We start from the raw sequence: 22360 nt of genomic DNA, 5'->3' as shown, positions 1-22360 counted from the left end.
AATTACAATGGCAATGCGCAGACGGTAACAGAACAACTGAAACCCGTCTCTGCTATCCTTGCAAAGGAAATGAATGCTGCCTGTGTAGTGCTGCAGTACAAACTCTGTCAGTTGCATCCAAGTACACATACGATACAGTAAAAAAAAAGCTGAACCAGGCTCCATGGTTGCAGTGCTATGCGTCTTGCAGGAGCAAATCCAGGGAAAAAGGGCGCGAAATGATGTCTGCCTGCTTTCACAGAGGAAGGAATGATGACGACATTTACCCGTCAGAATCACCCGTGAAACTGGTTTTGCACCGATCATGCATTGGGTCTCAACCCAGAATTTCCTATTGGTGTTCGGGGAGACTATGGGAACTATGGGATAGCTATCGGGATAGCATCCCACATGCAACGCTTCCAGATAATCGAATCGCTAGCCTTAGAACCTGGACGCACACCATTCAAATTAATGTGCGTTGTGTGGCCGCGTGCACTCGACTTTATACAATCTGTTTACAAAACTGGTTTATGTAATCAGGAAATCCTGTAGCGTAGACATACGCCTCACAGTGCTTACAACAGTCAGCTTTCCCTCAGAAAGCATAGCATTCTAGTTGCATGTTCACCTCTGAGTAAGTACAGAAATCCAACTTTCATCCCCTGAACTTATCACATTGAGGTTAATGAGTCATAAAACTGGATCACTGATGGCAGGATCACGGGCAAATGTGAGTGTTTCCGTGGTGCTCCTGTTCAGAGGTGGAAGCAATGGAACCAGACCAATGCTCAGTAATGGACTAAGGCTGAATGAGGACCTTGCCTGAGATACATCCTACAAAAAGAAGCATCAATTTCATTGACTTGGAGGAAGGATGGTCACTGTGGAGATTGGAATCACCTTGTCTCCAGGAAATCAGTCCTCTGGAGCTGGTTGTGGATATTGACAATAGAAGTCTCTGTGGGCTGAAGACTCAAATTAAATCAAGCTACTTCAAGAGCCTGGGTATCCACTGCAGGGATCTATTTAACTATGAGGTCTAGTAGCCAAGGTAAGAGTACTTATCTTGCTAGTTTGATGTGACTTGCCAGAGGCATTTATTAAAAATTGGGTGTGCCTTTTTGCTTCCTTATCATGTTTCCAAAGAAGGCTTCAACAGCTTTGTTATTCTTCTTGCCAGTATCTCCACAGTATCACTGCAAGGGAGGAGGCAGACGAGTAATTTTGCATATTTTTAATCTTAGAAATATTAGACTAAAATTTCCCTAGGTTTTCTGGAGTACCTAGGAGAAGAGGGGTGCTTAGAAAATGGGCCTTGTCCACTTCCACATCTTCCTTGAATTGGGAGAATTAAATCTTTTAAAAATAATTAACTATCTTTTCCCACAAGTTGTATGATGTGTTAGACTCAGAAAGGTGTTAAGAAACAAGTTAACAGTATGAATAAACATCTCTTTCCCTCAGCTGTCCAGTTTACTGTCTGTATGAAAATTAGAATCTCAATGACAGAAGGGTTACAATTTCAGAAGATCACCAATCAAGATGACACTTTTGGAGAGGTAAAAAAAAAAAAAATCTTTTCATATTGCTTCCATGTACTATAAAGCAGAAAAAGAAAGAGGGAGGCATAAGCTCATTGCCTCTCCCCAGTTCTCTTTCTAGGTTCCCTTAATATTTAGGGTCTTCCATTTTGAAAGCTAGAGGGCCATTCAGCTCAGATTGGACATGTAGCTCTTTCAGGAACTGCTCCTCATCAAACATGACTATTATCATTAATAAAATCTGGTTAATTGAGTCATAATAACATCTGGGAGTAGCATTGTGCTTCAACATCATCTACAATTACCAGCCTTTCATGTTTTTCTTAGAACTGATTAGAATATTTTCAACTAAATGTAATTTCACCTCAATATGCTATTTAATCAAAGCCAGAACATTCCACAGAAACTTAGCGGTTTCAACAAAGTTTCTGAGGGGAAGGCCTCATATCCAGGGCTCCCTGGTCACTTCTGACCAGAGAGAGAGAGAGATCAAAAACCTGGCCTTTCTGATCGTAAGACACATTTTTAACATAATTCTATTTTGCAAAAGCATTCTGAAGTTTTGTTTTCATTCTAACGTAGGACAAAATAAATACTGAAACCTCAAAAGTTTTCGTGAGACTGAACTGTCATTCTCTGACCAGCTCTAGATTTTTCTGAAGCCACAACAACACTAACAAGGAGTGTATAATGTGAGTGGTTTCTAGAGAGTAATGATACTGAGTACATCAGTCTAGGGGTGGTTAACACCCAAGAGTTAAGAGCAGTAATTTACTTGCAGAAGCCTAAATTTCTACTGAAGGCACTTAGCTGCTTTGATTTCTTATTTGGCTTTTGAAGAGGTGTTCTAGTCAGATGAAACCGAAAAACAAGAAAAATTATTGTAGGTCCAAATGGCAGAGTAAACAGTAACCCAGCACCATACAAACAAAACACTGCAGCACAAGAACATTATATGCTTTCTATGGCTGCATTTCATAGAAAGCAAGTCCCAACTGTACCCTTCTTACAAGAAGCTACTACAACTAGGATCTAAAGCAGACAAAAGAATAAAAAGGGGAGATGCATCATATCCAAATGTGTTTTTTAAATACACAAGAAACAACAACAACCAGCGCTTAAAGGTTGTGAGAGCGGCATGGTGCAGTCACGAGGACAAATCTGCACCCGAGCAAGTAGTAGTGCAATGCTTCCATGGCCATTTAACGGCGAGGCACTCTCTCTTCACCACTGCATATTTTGTTCCCTCGGAAGGAGTTTCCTACTGAGGTAGAGAATCGAGTGTTCCTGCTCTCCCTGATCATCTGTGATAGAACGGCCCCAACCCTACTTCCGATGCATCTGTCTGCAGGATATATTCCTTGGTGAAATCAGGGGCTATCAGTACAGGGTTACTGCAGAGGGCAGTCTAGGTCTTGAAGTGCTTTTCTTTTGTCTAAGGTCAGCCTATCTTACTGATCAGGTCCACAGGCTTTTACTAGGTCTTCAGGGGCTTGCCTTATGTGCAAAGTGGGGGATAAATTGTTGGTAATACCCACTGCACCTGAGGAATGCCTGACTTGCTTCTTACGACATGGTCGAGCCAATTTGGATGCTTCATTTGTTCTTGGGGTTTACAACCTTGTCCCACAATGTAGCCCAAGTAGTTTGGCCCCGTAAACCGACAGCAACTTGTTGCAGGGAGCTTGGCCGTAAGCAACCCGCTAAGATTGTCCCCGTTCTCTAGGTGGGTTTCCGTTGGGTGGTAAGCCAATCGTTCAAGTGATCCAATCTAACTGATATCGGGCTGTAATAGCATGTCCATTCAGGTGCTGGAAATAGCCAAGGCCCATGTAGTCCAAAGGTGAGGAATATATTGGAAAAGAATCTGTGTGTAGAGAAGCCATTCTTTTCTTTGCGTTCTTTGCCGCAAGGGGAACTCTGACCATACCCTTTGTCAAGTTAGGGTAGTCAGAGTACGGGGATTCCCCGACAGTCCACTAGTCATCTATGGCAGGTAATGGCGGTACTGCGTCGAACTGGGTACTGTTGTTTTAGTCACCGGAAGTCGCTGGAATCTTGTGGTGCATCAGTTGGGGCACTGCACAACTGGGCTGGACCACTCGACTCGTGGGATTCTATCGATGATCCCAACTCCAGCATTTTTTTTACCTGCTAGTTATTTCCTCCCTTTTGGCACTAGTCTGCAGGGTGCTCATTTGTTATTCTGGCCTAGGTTCGTGCGATGTGTGATATGCCTTGGTTGTTCAACCGGTTTGTTGAGACACATCTTGGGTTGCGAATTCATCTCAGACACCTATTACTTTTGGTCTGGGTGTTAATCGGGAGACTCTCACCTGTCTGGAAGGCCCTGTTTTCTTGGGCTAGGTCTTTCGGACAGTTATTGCACTCCTCTTGTGCATGCAGGCTTTCGAGGTTGATGTTTGTAAATCTGTTCTTGTTCTTCAGCATTGGCTGCACGCTACTTGTAGCGTTACTTCCCCACAGTTAGAGGGTTCAAACACCTCATAGGCCCTGCCATTGGGTCAGACAGCTTCTTTCCGCCTGTGGCGTACCACACTACACCCATCCCTGGTTGGAACTGTCGGACTTTATGCCTGGCGATTGATAATGGGTTTCTGGGCCTTTTTGTTTCTTTCGAAATGTTCCCGTCAATAGGGTGACACGGGCTACCGGTCTCGCATCATGTATAATTTTCTATTATATTCTCCCCTCATTGGGGTTCCTCTCTCAATCTCTTTGGCGAATATCTGATAAAAATACTTGTCACGGGTGAATGCCCGTATAACTTTGAAGGGGGGAAACCTGGGTTCCTCTGGATAGCGAAATAGATCGCGGTATTAGGGTTTGTGCCAATCTCTTCCATCCCGACTTACATTTCCGTATCCTTAGTCTTGAGGTTCAGTTAAAGCTTCTACAACCTCAGTCTGCGGGTCCTTTCATGGGGCAGGTTCCTTGGTCTGCTAAAATCTCGTTGCTGCCCCACTTGGGCAAAGATCCCCACCAGCTCTTTGGCTATCGTTTTAGAGGCTGTGTTCTCATAGGGGCGGGGCTTCTAGGCAACGAGATAGCATAGTCCAAACACAAGTCCTATATTGTTGGCGCTGAGGTCTCTCTCAGAGGATCCACTAGGTCCATGGCTATTGCGCTCAAAGGGGACTCTATGAATGGAAGGGGTACTAAGTGGCCTCTCAGGGTGGGACGGGAACTAGTTGCAGCTGACACTCTGGGCAGGACGCACAGTTATCTCGCACTTCTGCATACTACCCGGGCCAGAGCAAATCGTGTAGGATTCGTGCCGGAGTCTTCTCTCAATGCCTCCCCAAAAGATACATGAGCAGACATTACATACAGCTGTTCTGCAGTGTTTTCGAGGGTACTAGGATCTGCTGTACCTTCTGCCCTGTACTTGCAACCCCGCGCGTATAAGAGATTTTTCTTCAGTTTGAAGTAGGGTCCGGTCCCCTGGGTTTTCCCCTTCAGAGACCCCATCTATTTCAAGTCACCTTCTTGAATGTTGCATCCTTGGGATCATTTAGCCTGGTCTGCAGTCCAAAATTTTCCCTCTCATCCGGGGCTATCTGCCAAAAAATAAGGGGCCCATATCTCTCTTGCCTCTTAACTGTTCAGAAGTGTTTAGGGGGGGTCTACATCAAGGTCTTCTCTCTGTCCTGAGGTGGCTCTCCTTTTCAGCTGCTCGGGGTCCCCTACCTACGAGAGCCCTCTGGCTTTGGATCAGTGTATCGGGATCCAAGCCTTAGCTGCCCTTCTTTCCTTTTTCGACTTTCTACCTGTCTGGGAATGTGATAAGATCTGGGGATTTTTCAGCAGAAGACTGGGGTTGACAGCTACTTGGATGCCTCACTAACTTTCAGGGTTCCCCTCTTTCTCCATCCTCCTACTGGGAGTAATCTTTCAAACCCTGGGAAGATCCCTTCTATGGGCCACTCGGCTATGGCGAGTTTTAGGGACTACATCTGCTTGCTACCCTCGTAGTGTTTCCTGAATCTCAATTTTTACTGAGATGGTGGGTTAAAAACACATGTCTGGACTACATGTTTCCTCTACGGTTTAGCCCATAGCAATGCTCACAACTTCAACGAGCTCCCTGAGAGCAAAGTGTGATCGCACCTTCCCGAATCAACAAGTGTCGCATGGTCTCTAACCATTAGCTACACTGGTCTGGTGTTACATATGTGGGGTTTGTGAGACCCCAAATGAGTGGATTAGGACCGCATGGGTTCTGCCATTCCCCAGGTTACACTGCATAGGGCTCTCCTTCATTGGGACCTGTGCAGCTCAATTTGCTTCCACTCCTGCAGGCATAACATCTGTATGGGGCCCTAGGCATCCCCGTGCCTCCTTGGTTTGGGAGTCTAACTCACGATCCTCTCTCCCTCAGTGGCTCTGCCCTTTGTGCTTCTGTGGCTCCAGCCCTCTTCTTTTTTCACCTGTGATCTTGTGTTGCCAGTAAACCTGAGCTCTACGGGCATTGATTTCTGCTATTTACCTGAGATGCCCTCTTCCTTAACGGTTGGGTCAGCTCCCTTGCCGTCCTTCCTCACTCTCTACGCAGTGAAGAACAATCAATCATACGGTGGAGGGTTCTTTTGGACTTCCCCTGAAGCTTTCGTGCCTGGAGTTCCCATCATGTATCTGTCGGATGACAGAACTCTTAGTATCTCTTCAGATCCGGGACTACGTTCACAGCCTGAGTTCGTGCAGAGTGGATGAAGGTTCATACACTGGACCCATGGTTTTTGTATTCCTGGTACCCCCACTGCGATGATACCGCTGGGCCCGACACGCAGTCGTTACTCCAGACTGTGCCAGGATCTCTGCATTTCAGCTGGGGGTAGTCTGCTAGCAGCCTTTTACAGGCAGATCATGTAGGCCTTCTGGGCCTCCACACAGGAATGGGGCAGGATGCCAGACCACTGATCTGAGGCCAGGCCGCTCCAGTGGCTGTCTCTCAAAGGCCAGAGTATGCTCTAGCATCATCCTCCTGTCTATCTTCTGACAGCCAATGGCTGGCCTGTATGATCCTGCGTCCATCATGGCTGCGGTTTCAGCTCTGTAGGCTTTACCTTGGATTACTCAGTTCCCCAACTGCTTGGTCTTGAGAAGCCTGGTCCATCAGCACGCGATTACGTCTCTTGCTTGAGCCAACTGCCTCTGTTGGGGCTGCCTGCCACAGGTGCCTTTGCCGGCGCCGTGTCTTGTCACCTCGACTAAGTCATCCATTGTTGGTTGAAAAAAAAATAAACCTATCAATTTTTTGTGTTTTTTTCATCATTCTTCTTCTGCCGTGGCTGTTGCAACAGATCCCACCCTGACACCAGTTGTGACAAGTTCCTCCTCTACTTGTTGGGTCCTGTGCTTATTGGCAGATTTGCTCACCCAGTGATCTTCCCACACGTCTGGGTCAACTTCTGTCCTGGTTGATCAGGAGTTGAGAGGTTTGGGGAAAACCGGGCTGGCCCTCTACTTCTATCCTCATGAGTGACCAGTAATAGTTTGCCCTCTACCGACCAGACTCCTGTACCCCACTGGCCTGGGTCTGTCACACAGCCTTTCATGTTTTTTCTAGAGCTAATGGGAACATTTTCAACTAAATGTAATTTCACCTCAATATGCTATTTAATCAAAGCCAGAACATTCCACAGAAACTTAGCGGTTTCATTAAAGTTTCTCATGAGAAGGCCTCATATCCAGGGCTCCCTGGTCACTTCTGACGAGTGAGAGAGAGAGAGAGAGAGAGAGAAACTGAGCTTTCTGATTGTAAGATACATTTTTAACACAATTCTATTTTGGAAAAGCGTTCCAAAGTTTTGTTTTCATTCTAATGTAGGAGAAAAACAAATACTGAAACCTCGAAAGTTTTCGTGAGGCTGAACTGTCATTCTCTGACCAGCTCTAGATTTTTCTGAAGCCACTACAGCAATAACAAGGACTGTATAATGTGACTGATTTCTAGAAAGTAATGATACTGAGTAGAACAATCAACGGGTGGCTAACAGCCAAGAGTTAAGATCAGTAATTTACTTGCAGAAGTCTAAATTTCTACTGAAGGCACTTACCTACTTTGATTTCTTATTTGGCTTTTGAAGAGGTGTTCCAGTCAGATGAAACTGAAAAGCAAGAAAAATTATTGTAGGTCCAAACGGCAGAGTAAGCAGTAACCCAGCACCATACAAAGAGAACACTGCAGCACAAGAACATTACATGCTTTCTATCACTGCATTTCATAGAAAGCAAGTCCCAACTGTACCCTTCTGACAAGAAGCTACTACAACTAGGATCTAAAGCAGACAAAAGAATAAAAAGGGGAGATGCATCACATCCAAATGTGTTTTTTAAATACACAAGAAACAACAACAACCAGCTCTTAAAGGTTGTGAGGCAGGCTTGACAAGAGTCCAGGATTGGGATTAGTGGACAGATGGACAAACCAATAAAATCCACCTTCATTTCAACTCCCTGTTCAAGCCACATAGTTAGAGGCCACACCCAGGAAGTCCAAATACAATTACAGTAGACATAAATAGCAAAGCAACACATGGCAATAACCATTTTTCTCCTCTATCTTTTGATATTAGCAATAGCTGTAGTCTGAGCTAGTTTTAGATCTTCCCATTTCGCTTCAGACCTGTAGCAAGACAAAGATTTCACACAACATTCAGAGAGAAAGTTAACTTACAGCCGCCCCCTCCAAGAACAATAATAAAAGGAGCACCCCAGAACACAGATATACACTAAAATGGAAGAAAATCAACAATTTCTTGTTATGAAAATTCAAACATCGTAACCCCTTTAATTTATGGAATATAGAAATGTGAGAAATCTGAAACTGTATTGCCTAAAAGAAATGGTGAGTACTGTACTTTAGATTAGGAGGAGATCAAAATATTTGATATAAAATACTCTCTCTCAAGGAAGCTAACACAGGGATGGGGTGGGTGTGGGGAGAGAAAGGGAAAATAGAAACATACTTACCAACCCCCAAAGTTAGTCTCACCACAAAAAGTTACTCCAAAATCTTGGAGACCTGAAAGAGAAAGACAGTTAATTAAAATAATGTATGAGGTAGCCTATCTATTTCTTTGACTGGCACTAGTCTTTCATTCAACTGGACTCTTCTAGGATGCTGCACCCTGACTAGCAACTATTGCTAATTAGGAGAAGCTCTTTTTTCCTTGCTAACACAGACTAGACACTGAGGCCTGGTCTACACTACGTGTTTAAACCGATTTTAGCAGCATTAAACCGATTTAACGCTGTACCTGTCCACACTACGAGGCCCGTTATATCGATATAAAGGGCTCTTTAAATCGGTTTGTGTACTCCTCCCCAATGAGAGGAGTAGCACTAAAATCGGTGTTACTATATTAGATTAGGGTTAGTGTGGCCGCAAATCGACAGTATTGGCCTCCGGGTGGTATCCCACAGTGCACCACTGTGACCGCTCTGGACAGCAATCTGAACTCGGATGCAGTGGCCAGATAAACAGGAAAAGCCCGCGAACTTTTGAATTACTTTTCCTGTTTGCCCAACGTGGAGCTCTGATCAGCACTGGTGGCGATGCAGTCCCAAATCCAAAAAAAGCTCCAGCATGGACCGTAAGGGAGATACTGGATCTGACCGCTATATGGGGAGACAAATCTGTTCTATCAGAGCATTTGAAAAAAAAAAATCTCCAGGCCATGATACAGAGTCCACAGCACAGTGCTGCGTAACAGAAAGCCAAAGAATCAAATGGACGCTCATGGAGGGAGGGAGCGGGTGCTGAGGTCTCCAGCTATCCCACAGTCCACAGCAGTCTCCAAAAAATATTTACATTCTTGGCTGAGGTCCCAATGCCTGTAGGTTCAAACACATTGTCCGGCACGGTTCAGGGTATAGCTCGACAATTTACTCCCTCCCCCCCATGTGAAAGAAAAGGGAAAGAAATCATTTCTTGACTTCTTTGAATGTCACCCTATGTCTACTGCATGCTGCTGGTAGACACAATGCTGCGGCAGTGAAGAGCAGTATCCGCTCCTCTCCCCTCCTTGGTGGCAGATGGTGTAGTAGGACTGCTAGCTGTCCTTGTCATGAGCCCGTGAGTGCTCCTGGCTGGCCTCAGGTGAGGCTGGCTGGGGGCGCCTGAGCTTACTTCTAGGGCTGTCAAGCATTTTAAAAAAATGAATCACAATTAATCGTGTGATTAAAAAAATATTGCAATTGTGTTAAACAGTAATGGAATACAATTTATTTAAATATTTTTGATGTTTTCTACATTTTCAATATATTGATTTCAATTACAACAGAATACAAAGTGTATAGTACTCACTTTTATAGTTTTATTACAAATATTTGCACTGTAAAGAACAAAAATAGTATTTTTCAATTCACCTCATACAAGTACTGTAGTGCAATCTCTTTATCATGACAGTTGAATTTACAAATGTAGAATTATGTACAAAAAAAACTGCATTGAAAATAAAAACAATGTAAATCTTTGTCCTACAAGTCCGCTGCAGTCCTACTTCAGCCAATCGCTCAGACAAACAAACTTGGATACAATTTGCAGGATAGGGTTTGCCTTAACTAGGGAAAGTTTTGAATTTACTTCAGACTTAGCTACACCATGGTAGCTAAAGCCAACCTTTTTTTCTTAATATAGATACAGGAGCCTAGGCTAGAAATTGACCAGCTAATATGTTAAGGATGTTGTCCCAGGTCTGCACTAGGAAAATAGCTGAGTTTAGATCACTTAACTAATATGCATTAGGTTACATAGGTCCAACCTAAACTCAAACTTTTTCTAGAAGAAGGTTGATTTTCCTTTTTGGTGGTTTGGGTTCTGTAGTTTCTGGCTCGGTGTGTTGCTCTTGTAAGATTTCTGAAATCATGCACCCCACCTAGTCCCTCAAAGATTTTGGAAGGCATTTCTGATTCTTAAACCTTGGGTTAAGTGCTGTAGCTATTTTTAGAAATCTAACATTGGTACCCTCTTTGCATTTTGTCAAATCTGCAATGAAAGTGTTCTTAAAACATGCTGGGTCACCATCTAAGACTGCTAACATCATGAAATATATGGCAGAATGAAGGTAAAACAGAGCTGAAGATATACAGTCCTCCCGCAAGGAGTTCAGTCACAAATTTAAGTAATGCATTATTTTTTAAACAATCATCAGCATAAAAACATATCCTCTGGAATGGTGGCCAAAGCATGAAGGGGCATATCTGGAATATAAATACCTTGCAACACCAGCTACAAAAGTGCTATATAAACACCTGTTCTCACTTTCAGGTGACATCATAAATAAGCAGCAGGCAGCAGCATCTCCTGTAAATGTAAACAAAGTTGTGTGCCTTACCAATTGGCAGAATAAGAAGAAGGACTGAGTGGACATGAAGGTTCTAAAGTTTTACTTTTTTTATTGAGAACAATTATGTAACCCCCTCTCCCCAAAAGTCTACATTTGTAAGTTGCACTTTCCTGATAGAGACTGTAGTGCAGTACTTGTAGGTGAATTGAAAAATACTATTTATCTTTTTACAGTCCAGTTTGTAAGAAAATATATATATATATAAAGTGAGCAGTGTACTGATTGTATTGTAATAGAAATCTATTTGAAAATTTAAGACATCCAAAAATATTTAATTGGTATTCTATTGTTTAAAAATGTGCTTAATTGCATTGTTAATCATGATTTAATTGAGCGAGTTAACTGCAATTAATTGACAACTTTACTTCTTTCATTTGCTGAAGTCAAATGATACTGGCAACAAACTTTTGCTGGAATAAACTGCATCTCCCTTTCTAGTGTAGGCAAGGCATTCACAGTGACTTTCATAGAATGTAAGTATTCCAGAACCACTAGATCAGTTTTCCCTCTGTAGAAAGAGTGGCTTAGAAAAATGCATCTGGAACAGCTTCTCTCCTGTTGACTTTGGATACAGCTACATTGTGCAAACTTTAGCACTTGTGCACATTAGGATGTTCACAGCTGTAATAGTTGCAGCTGAGGCCTCTGTGCACTATCCTGCTGGAACTGGGCCCCCTTGTGCGAGTTACTGCATAAGTATTTCAAATTACTGCATGATTACAGAGAATCTATCCCCATTCTTCAAGTGGCTCTTTTACAGAGACACAAAAGCATAGAAATGCCTTACGGGAGTAGCAGGGCTGGGAAGAATTTAGGACATAGCATATTACCACCTATCATAACACATTCAAGCTTGGGCTGGGTTTTATTTTAAAGCACTTGAGTTCAGAGCAGCCCAGTTTTATTTTAAATGTTTTTAAACACTGCTCTGCAAGACCCATATGACAGCAATGTCACTCATTGAAAATGAGACTTGTGGTATCAGCACTGTAGTGCTGATACCACTTGTAAATGAAAGTGGTCTCAGGGCGGTCCTGCAATGCCTAAAATACCCTAGAAAAGCAAAAACATTGAGTGCCCTTGTGCTTAGAGGTATGTGGTGCCTAAACAGAATCCATATCCTCTGTATTATGGGCGCTGTCCCAACTTCTTTTGAAAGTCAAAAGCTTACTGTACTGTGTGTAATTTGCTTTGTATTTTCCATCCAAGTGATTGATGCCTCTTATTTCACAGGTAGGTCTGAGGCTGTGGGAAAAGCTGAATTACTCGCCCTTTGATGACAAAAAGGGTTGAGGATGCATCTGAAATGGTCCTTGACCCACAAAAGCTTGTGCCCAAATAAATGTTGCCTTTAAGGTACCACCAGGGAGTCTGTACCCAGAAAACCAAACACTGCTACCCTTGATATTTGTCACCCTATGAGGTGGATTTAAGAAGGTTGTAGATGCAATCTCTACCCTTCACATTTCCAGCTGTGAAGTATGGAAATATGCAGCCTTGATACAGACTCTAAGTGATTTTATAGGTGGTTGAAATTACACACCCACCCAAATAACCAATATTTCAGAGGCTGTGGCATTTATGCCCTAGAGCCCCTCTAGGGACAGCTCTATTTTGAACTAGGCAAAGGAATCCCAAGCCTTCTCTCCCCTGGGGGCAGGCGCCAGGACTGAGCAACCCAGGTACTGTCTAGCCCAGGTTGGCTAGATAGTGGTAGGAATTTTGACCAACTGCACTGTTAGCAACTTCTGAAAAGCAACCTGAAATACCAAGTGCAATTCTACCACAGCCATGAAAGCAGCACTTATTTCTGTTCTCAGTTAGACTTGTAAACATGCTTTAGTTTCTAGTTACAGTAGTTGATCTAGAACTACTTAGAAATTAAGGCTCTACATTTGGTTCTATGGTATATGGGGTAAGCTTCCCAGGCTTCTAAGTGTCTACACACTAATGCCAGTAGCAGCAACTACTGGCATACAAGGCTACCTATAGCATGACTAATGGCAGGCAGATGTCTATTAGACACCTGGAAGTCACCTCTTAGAAAGAGCAGATTGGACCTTCGTTCAAATGAAGTGACATTTTATTTTGAAGACGGACAGTGATAACACAAACAAGTAGTATCTGAGCTGAGAAGTGATCTACATTATAGCAGTCACACAACACCTCCAGAAATTGGGAAAGAGATTTAGGCACAGTGCATAAGAGTACTAGCCACTGGTGTCTTTCCTGAAGTATGCTAGTACACGTGAAGTCAGAAGGAAGACTGAATGAGTTTGCCTTCTTCTTTAGAAGTTGAAGTGTCAGGTTTCTAGGTCACAGGGCCTCCTTAGACTTGGAGGCTTCCTCAGCCTCATTTTCTTGGTTTTGTGGTTCAATGGCATCTGCCGACACCTTACCAGATGGGATGAATGGTCCCACCACCCAAGACAGAGGAGTATTCTCCATCATGTATGTCATCAGCTCATCTACATATTCCTGGGCCTTGGTCACCATCTCCTGGCTCTGGGTTACGAGGCTGCTGGAGAGATCCTGGAAGGAGTGGGCAGTGGAGAAGGATGCATGAAGCTCTTCCATGTTGCGATACATCTGCTTCACCTTATCCTGAAAGCTGGTGGGGAGACCTTGAATGCTGGATACTAGCATCCAGCAGGCATCCTGCAGCTGCTGGATAATGCTGCGGGATATGGCCAAAGTCTCAGACTCCATCTGTTGGAGAAACAGGAGTTTAATTCTATGTTCAAAACACAATAAGGATCAAACTTGCTGCCTTACAAGATCACTGAGGCAGTGGCAGTAGCAAGTACGCTGCCATCACGGTAGTCTGATGGAAGGACCATGGCACCAACAAGGTCTGCAATGGGTGTGCCATGCTCTTTCAGGATACGTAAAGGAGGCCAAGTTGTGCCTTCCCTAAGAGAAGCCACTTGTGACAATGGAGGCTAATAGAGGCAATAAGCCATGTAAGGTAGGTCAGAAGAGAGCTAAGCCAAATTAACAGGGTTTGCAACCACTGAAACCCATGATCTACAGTCAGTTTTCAGGCTGTGCAGAGGTTTAGAGAGTAGGAAGCATGCATCAAAATGAGATTATGCTCCTTGGGCACAGACCGTGCTGGTGTGACATCACTTTAGGGAACAACTCAAAAAAGGGAACAACTAAGGTGACCCGAGTTTGAGCTACTTATCCAAAGATGCCACCCTGCAAGGCCCAGAATAATTGCTAATGTCTCACAACGGAGCTGACCCTGCCCCGCCCCCTCCATGCACACACCCAAATGTACATACCTCTGGTTTTGCCAAATCCTTGAGGTCACTGCTTTTTGGCTGCTCTCTATTCCAGCTCAGCCATATGTGATGGAACTTCTCCTGGACTTCTTGAAGAGACACACCTTGCTTAAGGTATTCAATCTAGAAGTGGATTAAGCATATCCAGAGATGAGACCTTTGCACATCAGTTATTCTAGTTCTACTCTTTGACATGCCTTCACCCCACAGTGTGGTATGCTCAATGCAGCAAGAGTAGAAGGGTCTAGTTACACAGCACAACTATGAATGAGGCCTAAGCCTCATGTACCACATTCTATACATGTGTGGTACTAGTGTTCCCCTACCCTGAAGGGCATCAGTTTGAAGAGATAGTTGAGTTCCTACCAGTCCCATGGTTTCATGAAGCTGGCAAAGAGCCTCTCTGATGCTTTGACTGGTATGTCTCATCTTGTTCAGGGAGTAGCGGTAGGCACGTTGGCGAAGTTTGGTTGACAGGGAACCTAAACGCACGAAGTAACTCCGATGCTCTTGTGGTTGTGATGAAGACACTTCAGCCCCTTCCACAGCTTCAGCAAGTTCAGCTAGAGGGAAGAGAGTTCAGGTTGTTCACCCTCTCAGGTGAGGAGATTGTGAAAGAAGTACAAGCCATACTGGTCTGCTAAACCTTAAGCTCCCTTGTAACAAGCATTTGTCTTAGCACCCATCAAGTGCCACACAGGTAGCTTCAACCTTAACACAAACCCACATCCACAGCATCAAAATATGCTAAATCTTAGTCATGACTAATGAATAGTCATGCCTATAATTCCTTTAGTACCACCCTGTCCCCACTTGGTGGGCATGAAAAAGGATTTGAGCAACAACTGAAAGCTGAGACTGAGGGTTAAGATTGGAAAGGCTGTAGAATGAACCTGCATTTGGTGACAGATAAGACTGAGAAGCCTAGAGAGACGTTTGGCCCAAAGGGAGGATTACCCTAAACTTTAAGATAATAGACCTCTCACTCATGTGGTCTGACCTAGTTCATCCTCTGTCATGGGCAGATAGTGATCCAAGAGCTCTTCAGATTTCTCCAGCACTGCTTCCATTCCACTTATGGCCAGTTGGCCCATTCTTGATTCCACAACTGTGCTCATGCTGTCAGTTACCACTGATTTGGTGGTCTTCATACTGTCCTGCACAGCCTCTTTGGTCATATCTACCACTCTGATCATGGTCTCCTTGACATCTGTCAGTCTGGGAGAGGCCAGCTCCTGTGTCTCAGATGTAGGCTAGAGAAGAGTGATCAAGCAAGTTATTGTGGTGGAATCACTCTGAATTACTGTACATTTACCCAGAGATTGAGGTTGGGGGAGGGGATTACCACCTGCTCTGCCCTGCCCCAGAGGTCAAATCTTCAGGGGAAGAACTGCATCTTGCTGTTAAGCATCAGACCAGAGTTATATTTAGACACTAGCTCCTGCCTCTTGACCACTTTTAGTATGGAGTGTTCCTCTGCTGGAGGAAGCATCCCATTATTGGCATCCCTTTCACTAGACAAAACATCATGCCTTTCTGAGAGGGTGGTGAAAGTTACCTCATCAGCAGTCTGTTGAAGGACTAGTAGATTCTCCTCCACTTTGTCAGGTACTTCAGAAACACCCTCCTCCGCTGTTGTCACTATAGAAAAACCAGCATTCAGTTTCTTAAGTGGTCAATCTTGCTATTGTAATATTTACAGAATCTTGCTCACATCTGTAATGAGCGCATCAGTTCTCCAATATGTTAAGGCAGCAAATGTTCTGGGTTGTAGGTGCTGCACATTTCCCCCTTCCTTCCCCATGTAAGGTGGTACCCTCCCTCTCCCCAAGTTATGAGCTCTTCTGTAAAGATTTTCCATGAAAAAGAGTGTCCCCTTCAATAGTTCATAGTTCCATGTTTCCTCCCATGCATCCTAATGGGGCAACTGACTTAAGATAGGTATGACTAGCATCTGAAGACTCCCCTCACATCTATACTTACTGCAGAATTGTCTCTTACCCAAGCATTCTAGGCATCACTTTCCAGGCTTCCTCTCCAAGTGAGAGGTTTTTATGATCTCACCCCATAGTCTTACAGCTCTGAAACTTTTTGATCAAACATCCCTCTGGAAGGCACCAAGAAGTTTTTGCAATGCCTTGGCTGCAATAAGTCCACCTAACTGTTCTCATGAAGGAAGCAAGTCAGGGAGCAGCCATTGCTGTTGAACTATTGCCTGATAAGCAGCTAGTTAAGAAAAAAGTTTAGCGATTGTAATCTGTCTGCAGTGTTGTTGTAGCCATGTTGGTCCAGAGATATTAGACAAGGTGAGAGTGAGGTAATATTTTGTTGGACCAACTTCTGTTGGTGACAGCCTAGATTTTGAGGGTCTCTGGATGCAGAATGAGGAGATCTCATTCTGCAATTAGGTAACTTTCAAAGGGTGTTGCTCCTTAAAGGGAAAGAGCTTAGCACTAATCTTACCTCCTAGCTACAGTGAAGGTGAGGGCAGGTTCAGCAATAGTGATTAGTGTAAGCAAAGCCCTTTGTTAGCCTCTAGCAGATGTTAACCGATATGCATGGGCTACTGTATTATTCCTCTATAGTCACACCACCCCCACTGCCAGGTTCTCCTCCAGTACTGATCTTCATGCACCTGAGTTTTAAAGATGGAAGCTTCCCCAAAGGGTGTTAAGAGCCTACTGTTGAGAAATTGTACCACACAAACAGAAAGGTGTGCATAAATGCTTTACTCACACTCCAGTTCAAGTTTAGTTACAACTGGCTGTACACTGCTAACTGCAGCACTGGTTATGGAGGTCACTCCCTTCTCTGCCATGTCACAGATGGACTTCACATAAGGGTGGCTCTCCTTGGTGGAAGCATAGGCAGTGGCAGCCAGATCACAGGCAGAGTTGACTAAAGGTAGACTGGCCACCCTCCTCAAGACATTCTAGTGAGGCAAGGGACAGAACAGTGAGTCAGGGAGGCAATGTTCTATGCAGGGGCTGAACCTTTACTTTTTCGAGTGGTTATACCCTTGATGTGTTAGCTCCAAGTAAAGGATTCTTTAATGGTCAAAAAATCCAAGGAGCCCCAACAGCTGCTTTTGAAATTAGTTAACCTAGCAATCCAGTTTCAGTATTAAGGCAAGAAGACTTTAATATCATTATAAACCAGGCTATTTTGCAGCATCTGGAAGATCACTGCACAAATCTCTCAACACCAAGATATGCATCTCTGAAGCCTGCTACCAGATAACAGCCAGCCATCTTTCATATACACATGTTGAACCAGCAATGCTTAAGAGGGAGCACCTACCTGGTTGCTCTTCCTCCCCATGCTCTGGGGATGCAATAGTTGTGTCTTTTCCATTAGAAGCCATGGTATAATCAGATATACCTGAAAAGGGCAAGAAGCAAAGCCTGAAGGACAAGAGGTTAGGAAAAGTTACAGCACCCTAAAGACAAGAGTGGTGTTCTACTCCAAAGCAGGACTAGAAGGAATGGCAGGGCCCTCAGATTAACAAGGAATATTTAGAGGAATGGTGAGCTAGATACATTGTCACTGCTGTTTTAGAAGCAAGAAATATTTCAGTTCTCCTACAGTTAAGGAAAACCAAGCAGGATTCTCTCTCTCATGGCACAGAGTGGTTGAAAGTTGTTTGTTTGGAGAATCTATTATAGGCAATAGGTGTCACTATGACTAAAGGCCATTTAATAGCTCTAACGGGCAGGAGAAGGAAAGAGAGAGATTGGAGAGCCTGTGTCATCAGCTAAGAGGCTTAAGGCCAGGGAGCATTAAGTTTCCCAGACCCAGCTTCCCAACCCCTGTCCTATCCACATCTTCATAATACAGACACTTACACATACAAATATTTCTTAGTCTCATAAGTGCAAAGCCCTGACCAAGAAGCCATATAAACAATTTAAAAAAAAACAAAAACCTCACCAACAAATCCCACTCCTCCAAGGACTGACCCACTGTCCTTTCTCAGTACTCCAGACACTGCTTTACTCCACTCACCACCTGGTCAGATTTTATACACCCCAGTGATGTAATTGTGAGGGAAGGGAGTGAAATACTCAGGACTGACAGTTCAGGTAATCAGTGAAAAAGAAGGCTTTGCTAACCAATAGGAGAGTGGAAATTCCTTGGGGACTGCAAAGATTGGGAGTGAGTTATTTCCCCAAAGGTGATTCCAATTAACTGCACTGGGTCTTTGCTGTCATCCAGCTGAACTCACTTTGAGTCCACAGCCTGCCTAGAAAGAGTTGCTAGTTAGGATGGGTAACATTTTCAAAAACACCTGTGTGACTTAAAAGTCATTGACTTTCATTGCCCTTTCTAATGGGAAAAGGGAGAGAAAAGTGTTTTGTTTTTTTTTTAAAAAAAGGTAGATAAAAGGATAAAAAATTGAAAACAGAACTTTTCATTTTATGAAAAAATCTAAAAAAACCAAAACATAAAAAACCCAAACAAAATAAAAAATCAGCCAAACATAGACCATCTCTGGTGGAAAAAAAGGTTGCAGATAGCAATGTGTCTGCTTCACCTGCATGTTGGCCATAGTTTCAAAGTAAAAACTGGCACAGTGGAACAAGGAGTGGCATATTGGAGACAGATAGTTTTTTCCAGTGGTTAGGATACTAGCCTAGGATTTGAGCTGGGTTCAATTTTATGTTCTACCACAGACTTCCTGTGTGACCTTGTGCAAGTCACTTAGCCTCTTGATGCCTCAGTTTCCCCTCTGTACAGTGGGGATAATATGGCTTCCATGCTTCATAGAAGTTTTGTGAGGTGCTCAGATACTCTGACAATCAGGGCTATATAAATACCTTAGATAGATAGTGAAGCATTTTGTTGGGGAACAAGAGTTAGGTAGGGTAACTGGAAGATCTTGCCCTTCTCCACCTTCATCCCCCTTTCAGAAAAAAAGGAACGTGTGCTCTTTTCTGTTTCAGGGAAGTGGGAGAAAAGAGTGTTTATCCTTTTGTCACCCCTTCATTGTTGTCCCTCAGAGTTTGAATTGGAATTGGCTTGAACTGGAAAAAAGGTGGTGGTACTGTGCCAAGTCCTGCCCACAATCCAAGCTCTGCTTATATGAGATGCTACTTATAGCAGATTGTGCAGGTGTAAAAAACAATGAGCACACATGCTCTGCTGGGTTCCCCTTTGGGCTGTCTGTAAGGTTCAGCTACACCACTGGATATGACCAGATTAAGATGGAGGCACAATAGCCACATGCCTGGATCCCAGTCATGTCATTATGTCAATCTCAACTGTCATTTAAAAATAAATGTTTCTACCCCACATGGCTGCAAAGAAAAGCTTGAGATTATCCACTGAATAGATGAACTGAGACAGTGATGTCTGCCTGTGTCTGCCTCCAGCCTCCTTCAGATGGAGAAGCGGCATCCATACCATACCAAGGGAGGTAACTCTTTACCCTCCACTGGCCCTCGCTGTTCTTGGTGTGCGCCCACCCACCTTCCCAGGATTTCAACAGGTAAATGCCTAGCTGGGCTCTGTGGGTTGGTGGCATCTGGTCTTTTAGCCCAAGGGTCAGATATTGGCCATGGGAGTGTGAATAGTTCCCTAATGACATCCACTCTCACCATGAAAATGAGATGTAACACCGGGCAGATCTCCAATCCTCCTTCTCTTTTCTTGCTTACTTTGATCAGCAGTGAAATAGTTAAAAATCTAACATGTATATCACCATCACTTGGCATCGGAGTTACCCCACTTTGATGAATGGGCAGTTCACGCCTCTCTGAGCTCCTGTGTCAGGCTCTCTGCAGAGGCAGGCAGTGCCTGTGCATCCATTTTGTTTTTTTCATGTTTTAAGGTTTTTTCCATAATCTGTTGTCACATTATATTGATAGAGCTTAGCTCCATTAGCACTTGAAGACCAGCCACTCCAGATAATGCAAGAAACACAGAAATGTAAGTCTCGACAGGACCTCTGATGCACCCTGACTGTTTTGGGGTTCTGCCAGAATGAGGCCGCTTTATCATATAACTCGCAAGGCACAAAGTTCTCCAAGTAACTGAATTTGGAAGTATTTTACTGCTCATTCTAAACATATGAAGCTGCATTTCTTCAAATGTTCTTTCTGGCTGCATTTTGTAATACTTAAGGAAAAGGCCTCTCCTCTCCATTGACAGTTTCTATGCCTTCAATACAGATAATATCAAGGAAATCGTAAACATTTGTAAAATGAGCATGATCGCACGAAAATACAATTTCCCATTGGATTCCTTCTTGCTCACTTACAGTACAGCCTTGTGGCACAAACCACTTTGTGGCATTACTTGTGATATTTTTGAAGAGGTATGAGGTTCTGGTGCAGTTAGTTGGGGCAGCAAAAGAGTCATGGATAAACCAGAAGCAACTGAGATTCTTTAGTGTAATTTTGATACCCTAACCAGTGCTGAATCCCTCTTAATGCCCACCCTTGTAGTCTTTTTATGTTAGTGCTATTGTAACCCACATTTCTTCTGGGTGTGGTGTTCTGTCTCAGTGAGTCGCACTGAGACCACTTCAAGAGAGAGCAATTAAGGAGTCTGCTCTACAGCCTAAGCTAATAGGCAGTTGGCTTTTAGCTCATGCAGTAGAGGCTTATGCACTAAGCTCCACAGATCCCCAGTTCAATCCTGCTGACGGGTTTGTCAGTGTTACACTATCTCCTTCCCTTCCAAATGTTTATCCCAAATGGGCAGCTAGATTGAGATTCTGAGATGCTGCCACCTTTTCCACTGAACATTGTCATGCACCATTAAAGTAAAAGCGTGCGGACGAGGACTGAGCTAATAATGAATTTTTCATTTCAAGGGCTGATCAAAAAATAAAATTAAAAACAATCAGTTCAAATCAAAACTCATTTTATTTTTCAGTTTTTCCTCATCAAAATGGAATAAATGAGCAAATGTGTTTCAAACCAAACAAAACAATTCACTTGACCCTAAATGATTTTTTTTCAGTTTTTCATTTCATGTAGGTTTTGGGTGCTTTTTACCCCCTCCCTTTTTTTAAATCTAGATAAATTTTGAAAAGAAACACCATTTCAAAATGAAAAAAAAATAAAGTGTTCCATTTCCAGATGTTCAAAACGAAACTATTGGAAATGAAAAGTCAAAACATTTCATTTTGAAATGACCAAAACCAACTTTTGACTTTTTCAATTTCTTTCCCCCATTTTTTACTTGAGTTTGCAAATAACTTCTGTGTTCTGAAAAATGCATTTTTTGGCAAATTTGTGATTAAAAAATATTTTACCGAGCTCTAGTGAGGATTCTTCATCCTGTGTCAAATTGAACCTCTGTTACCTGTGCTGAAAAATTCAGGTTCCTTAGCAAACTCATGCACCTCTTTAGATGGCCTGGCTACTGGGGTGGGTGGGGGACAAAACAGGGTTCAAAAAAGAACACGATAAATTCATGGAGGATAGGTCCATCATTGACTATTAGCCAGGAAGGACAGGGATGGTGTCCCTAGCCTCTGTTTGCTAGAAGCTGGGAATGGGCAACAGGGGATGGATCACTTGGTGATTACCTGTTCTGTTCATTCCCTCTGGGGCACCTGACATTGGCCACTGTCGGAAGACAGGACACTGGGCTAGATGGACCTTTGGTCTGACCCAGTATGGCCGTTCCTATGTTCTTATGTAAAGAACTACACAATGGCACTTTCTGTTTGCTAGCTACTAAAATTCCTAATCTTCTATTAACCTCCCTGTTTTAAATTGATTCTGTTTGCCACACATGTAACCAAAAAATCTTGCTCAGGGTCAGACTTTTTAGTTTCCTTTTACTTCCTGCAGCCTGTATTTAAATGATTCCAAAGGGACTTTCAAAGAACCCGATTTATTTACTTACTTCCAGGCTATTCTGAAACTCAGCTCTAATCTCAGAACTGAGTTCTCAAAGATCAAAGCTTTCGTTTGACGCACTTGACAGTTCTACAAATAAATTAGCTCCACCAAGAAGTCCTGTCCTGTAACAGTTTCCAAACTTCTGCAGTGTCACTTGTTATGTGCTCCTTCTTATCCATATTCTGCAGTTTCTGTGGAGTCTGCTTGTGTTCTATCTCTTAAAGCACTGAAGGGTCCCACAAACCAACAGAGAGGTGTACTGTACACCACATACTCCAGCAGCTCATTCATATGTTCCTCCTCCTTGGTCACTTTCTCCC

The 22360-nt window shown here is 43.4% G+C and overlaps 2 protein-coding genes across 9 annotated transcripts in view; both read right to left on the bottom strand.

Moving 5' to 3' along the window:
* The window catches only part of LOC116819072 (perilipin-3-like), a 50638-nt gene extending 42599 nt beyond the window's left edge, over positions 1–8039 (bottom strand). For 2 of the 3 annotated variants that reach the window (XM_075069687.1, XM_075069702.1), the window contains exon 1: positions 7604–8039. The gene's annotated coding sequence lies outside the window, so the exon portion shown is untranslated. Of the gene's footprint in view, positions 1–1887; positions 2098–7603 lie in introns of those variants that run through there. The other variant, XM_075069690.1, reaches the window with a different exon arrangement.
* Positions 8040–8134: 95 nt separating this feature from the next.
* The window catches only part of LOC116832611 (perilipin-3-like), a 24080-nt gene continuing 9854 nt past the window's right edge, over positions 8135–22360 (bottom strand). Inside the window, exons 3-10 of one of the 6 annotated variants that reach the window (XR_012656577.1) lie at positions 16921–17116; positions 15743–15825; positions 15185–15437; positions 14551–14747; positions 14185–14307; positions 13522–13606; positions 13297–13429; positions 8508–8571 (exon numbers count right to left, since the gene is read on the bottom strand). Coding sequence is in view for 4 of the 6 variants with exons in the window: in XM_075069709.1 (XP_074925810.1) it covers positions 13214–13429; positions 14185–14307; positions 14551–14747; positions 15185–15437; positions 15743–15825; positions 16921–17116 (1068 nt within the window). In the remaining 2 variants the exon portion in view is untranslated. Of the gene's footprint in view, positions 8572–12930; positions 13430–13521; positions 13607–14184; positions 14308–14550; positions 14748–15184; positions 15438–15742; positions 15826–16920; positions 17117–22360 lie in introns of those variants that run through there. The other 5 variants (XR_012656576.1, XM_075069714.1, XM_075069709.1 and 2 more) reach the window with 5 other exon arrangements.

Source organism: Chelonoidis abingdonii, chromosome 1 (genome assembly GCF_003597395.2).
Source record: "Chelonoidis abingdonii isolate Lonesome George chromosome 1, CheloAbing_2.0, whole genome shotgun sequence".
NCBI lineage: Eukaryota > Metazoa > Chordata > Testudines > Testudinidae > Chelonoidis > Chelonoidis abingdonii.
The sequence above is the reverse complement of the archived record's forward strand: the minus strand, read 5'-3'. Positions and strand labels throughout refer to the sequence as shown.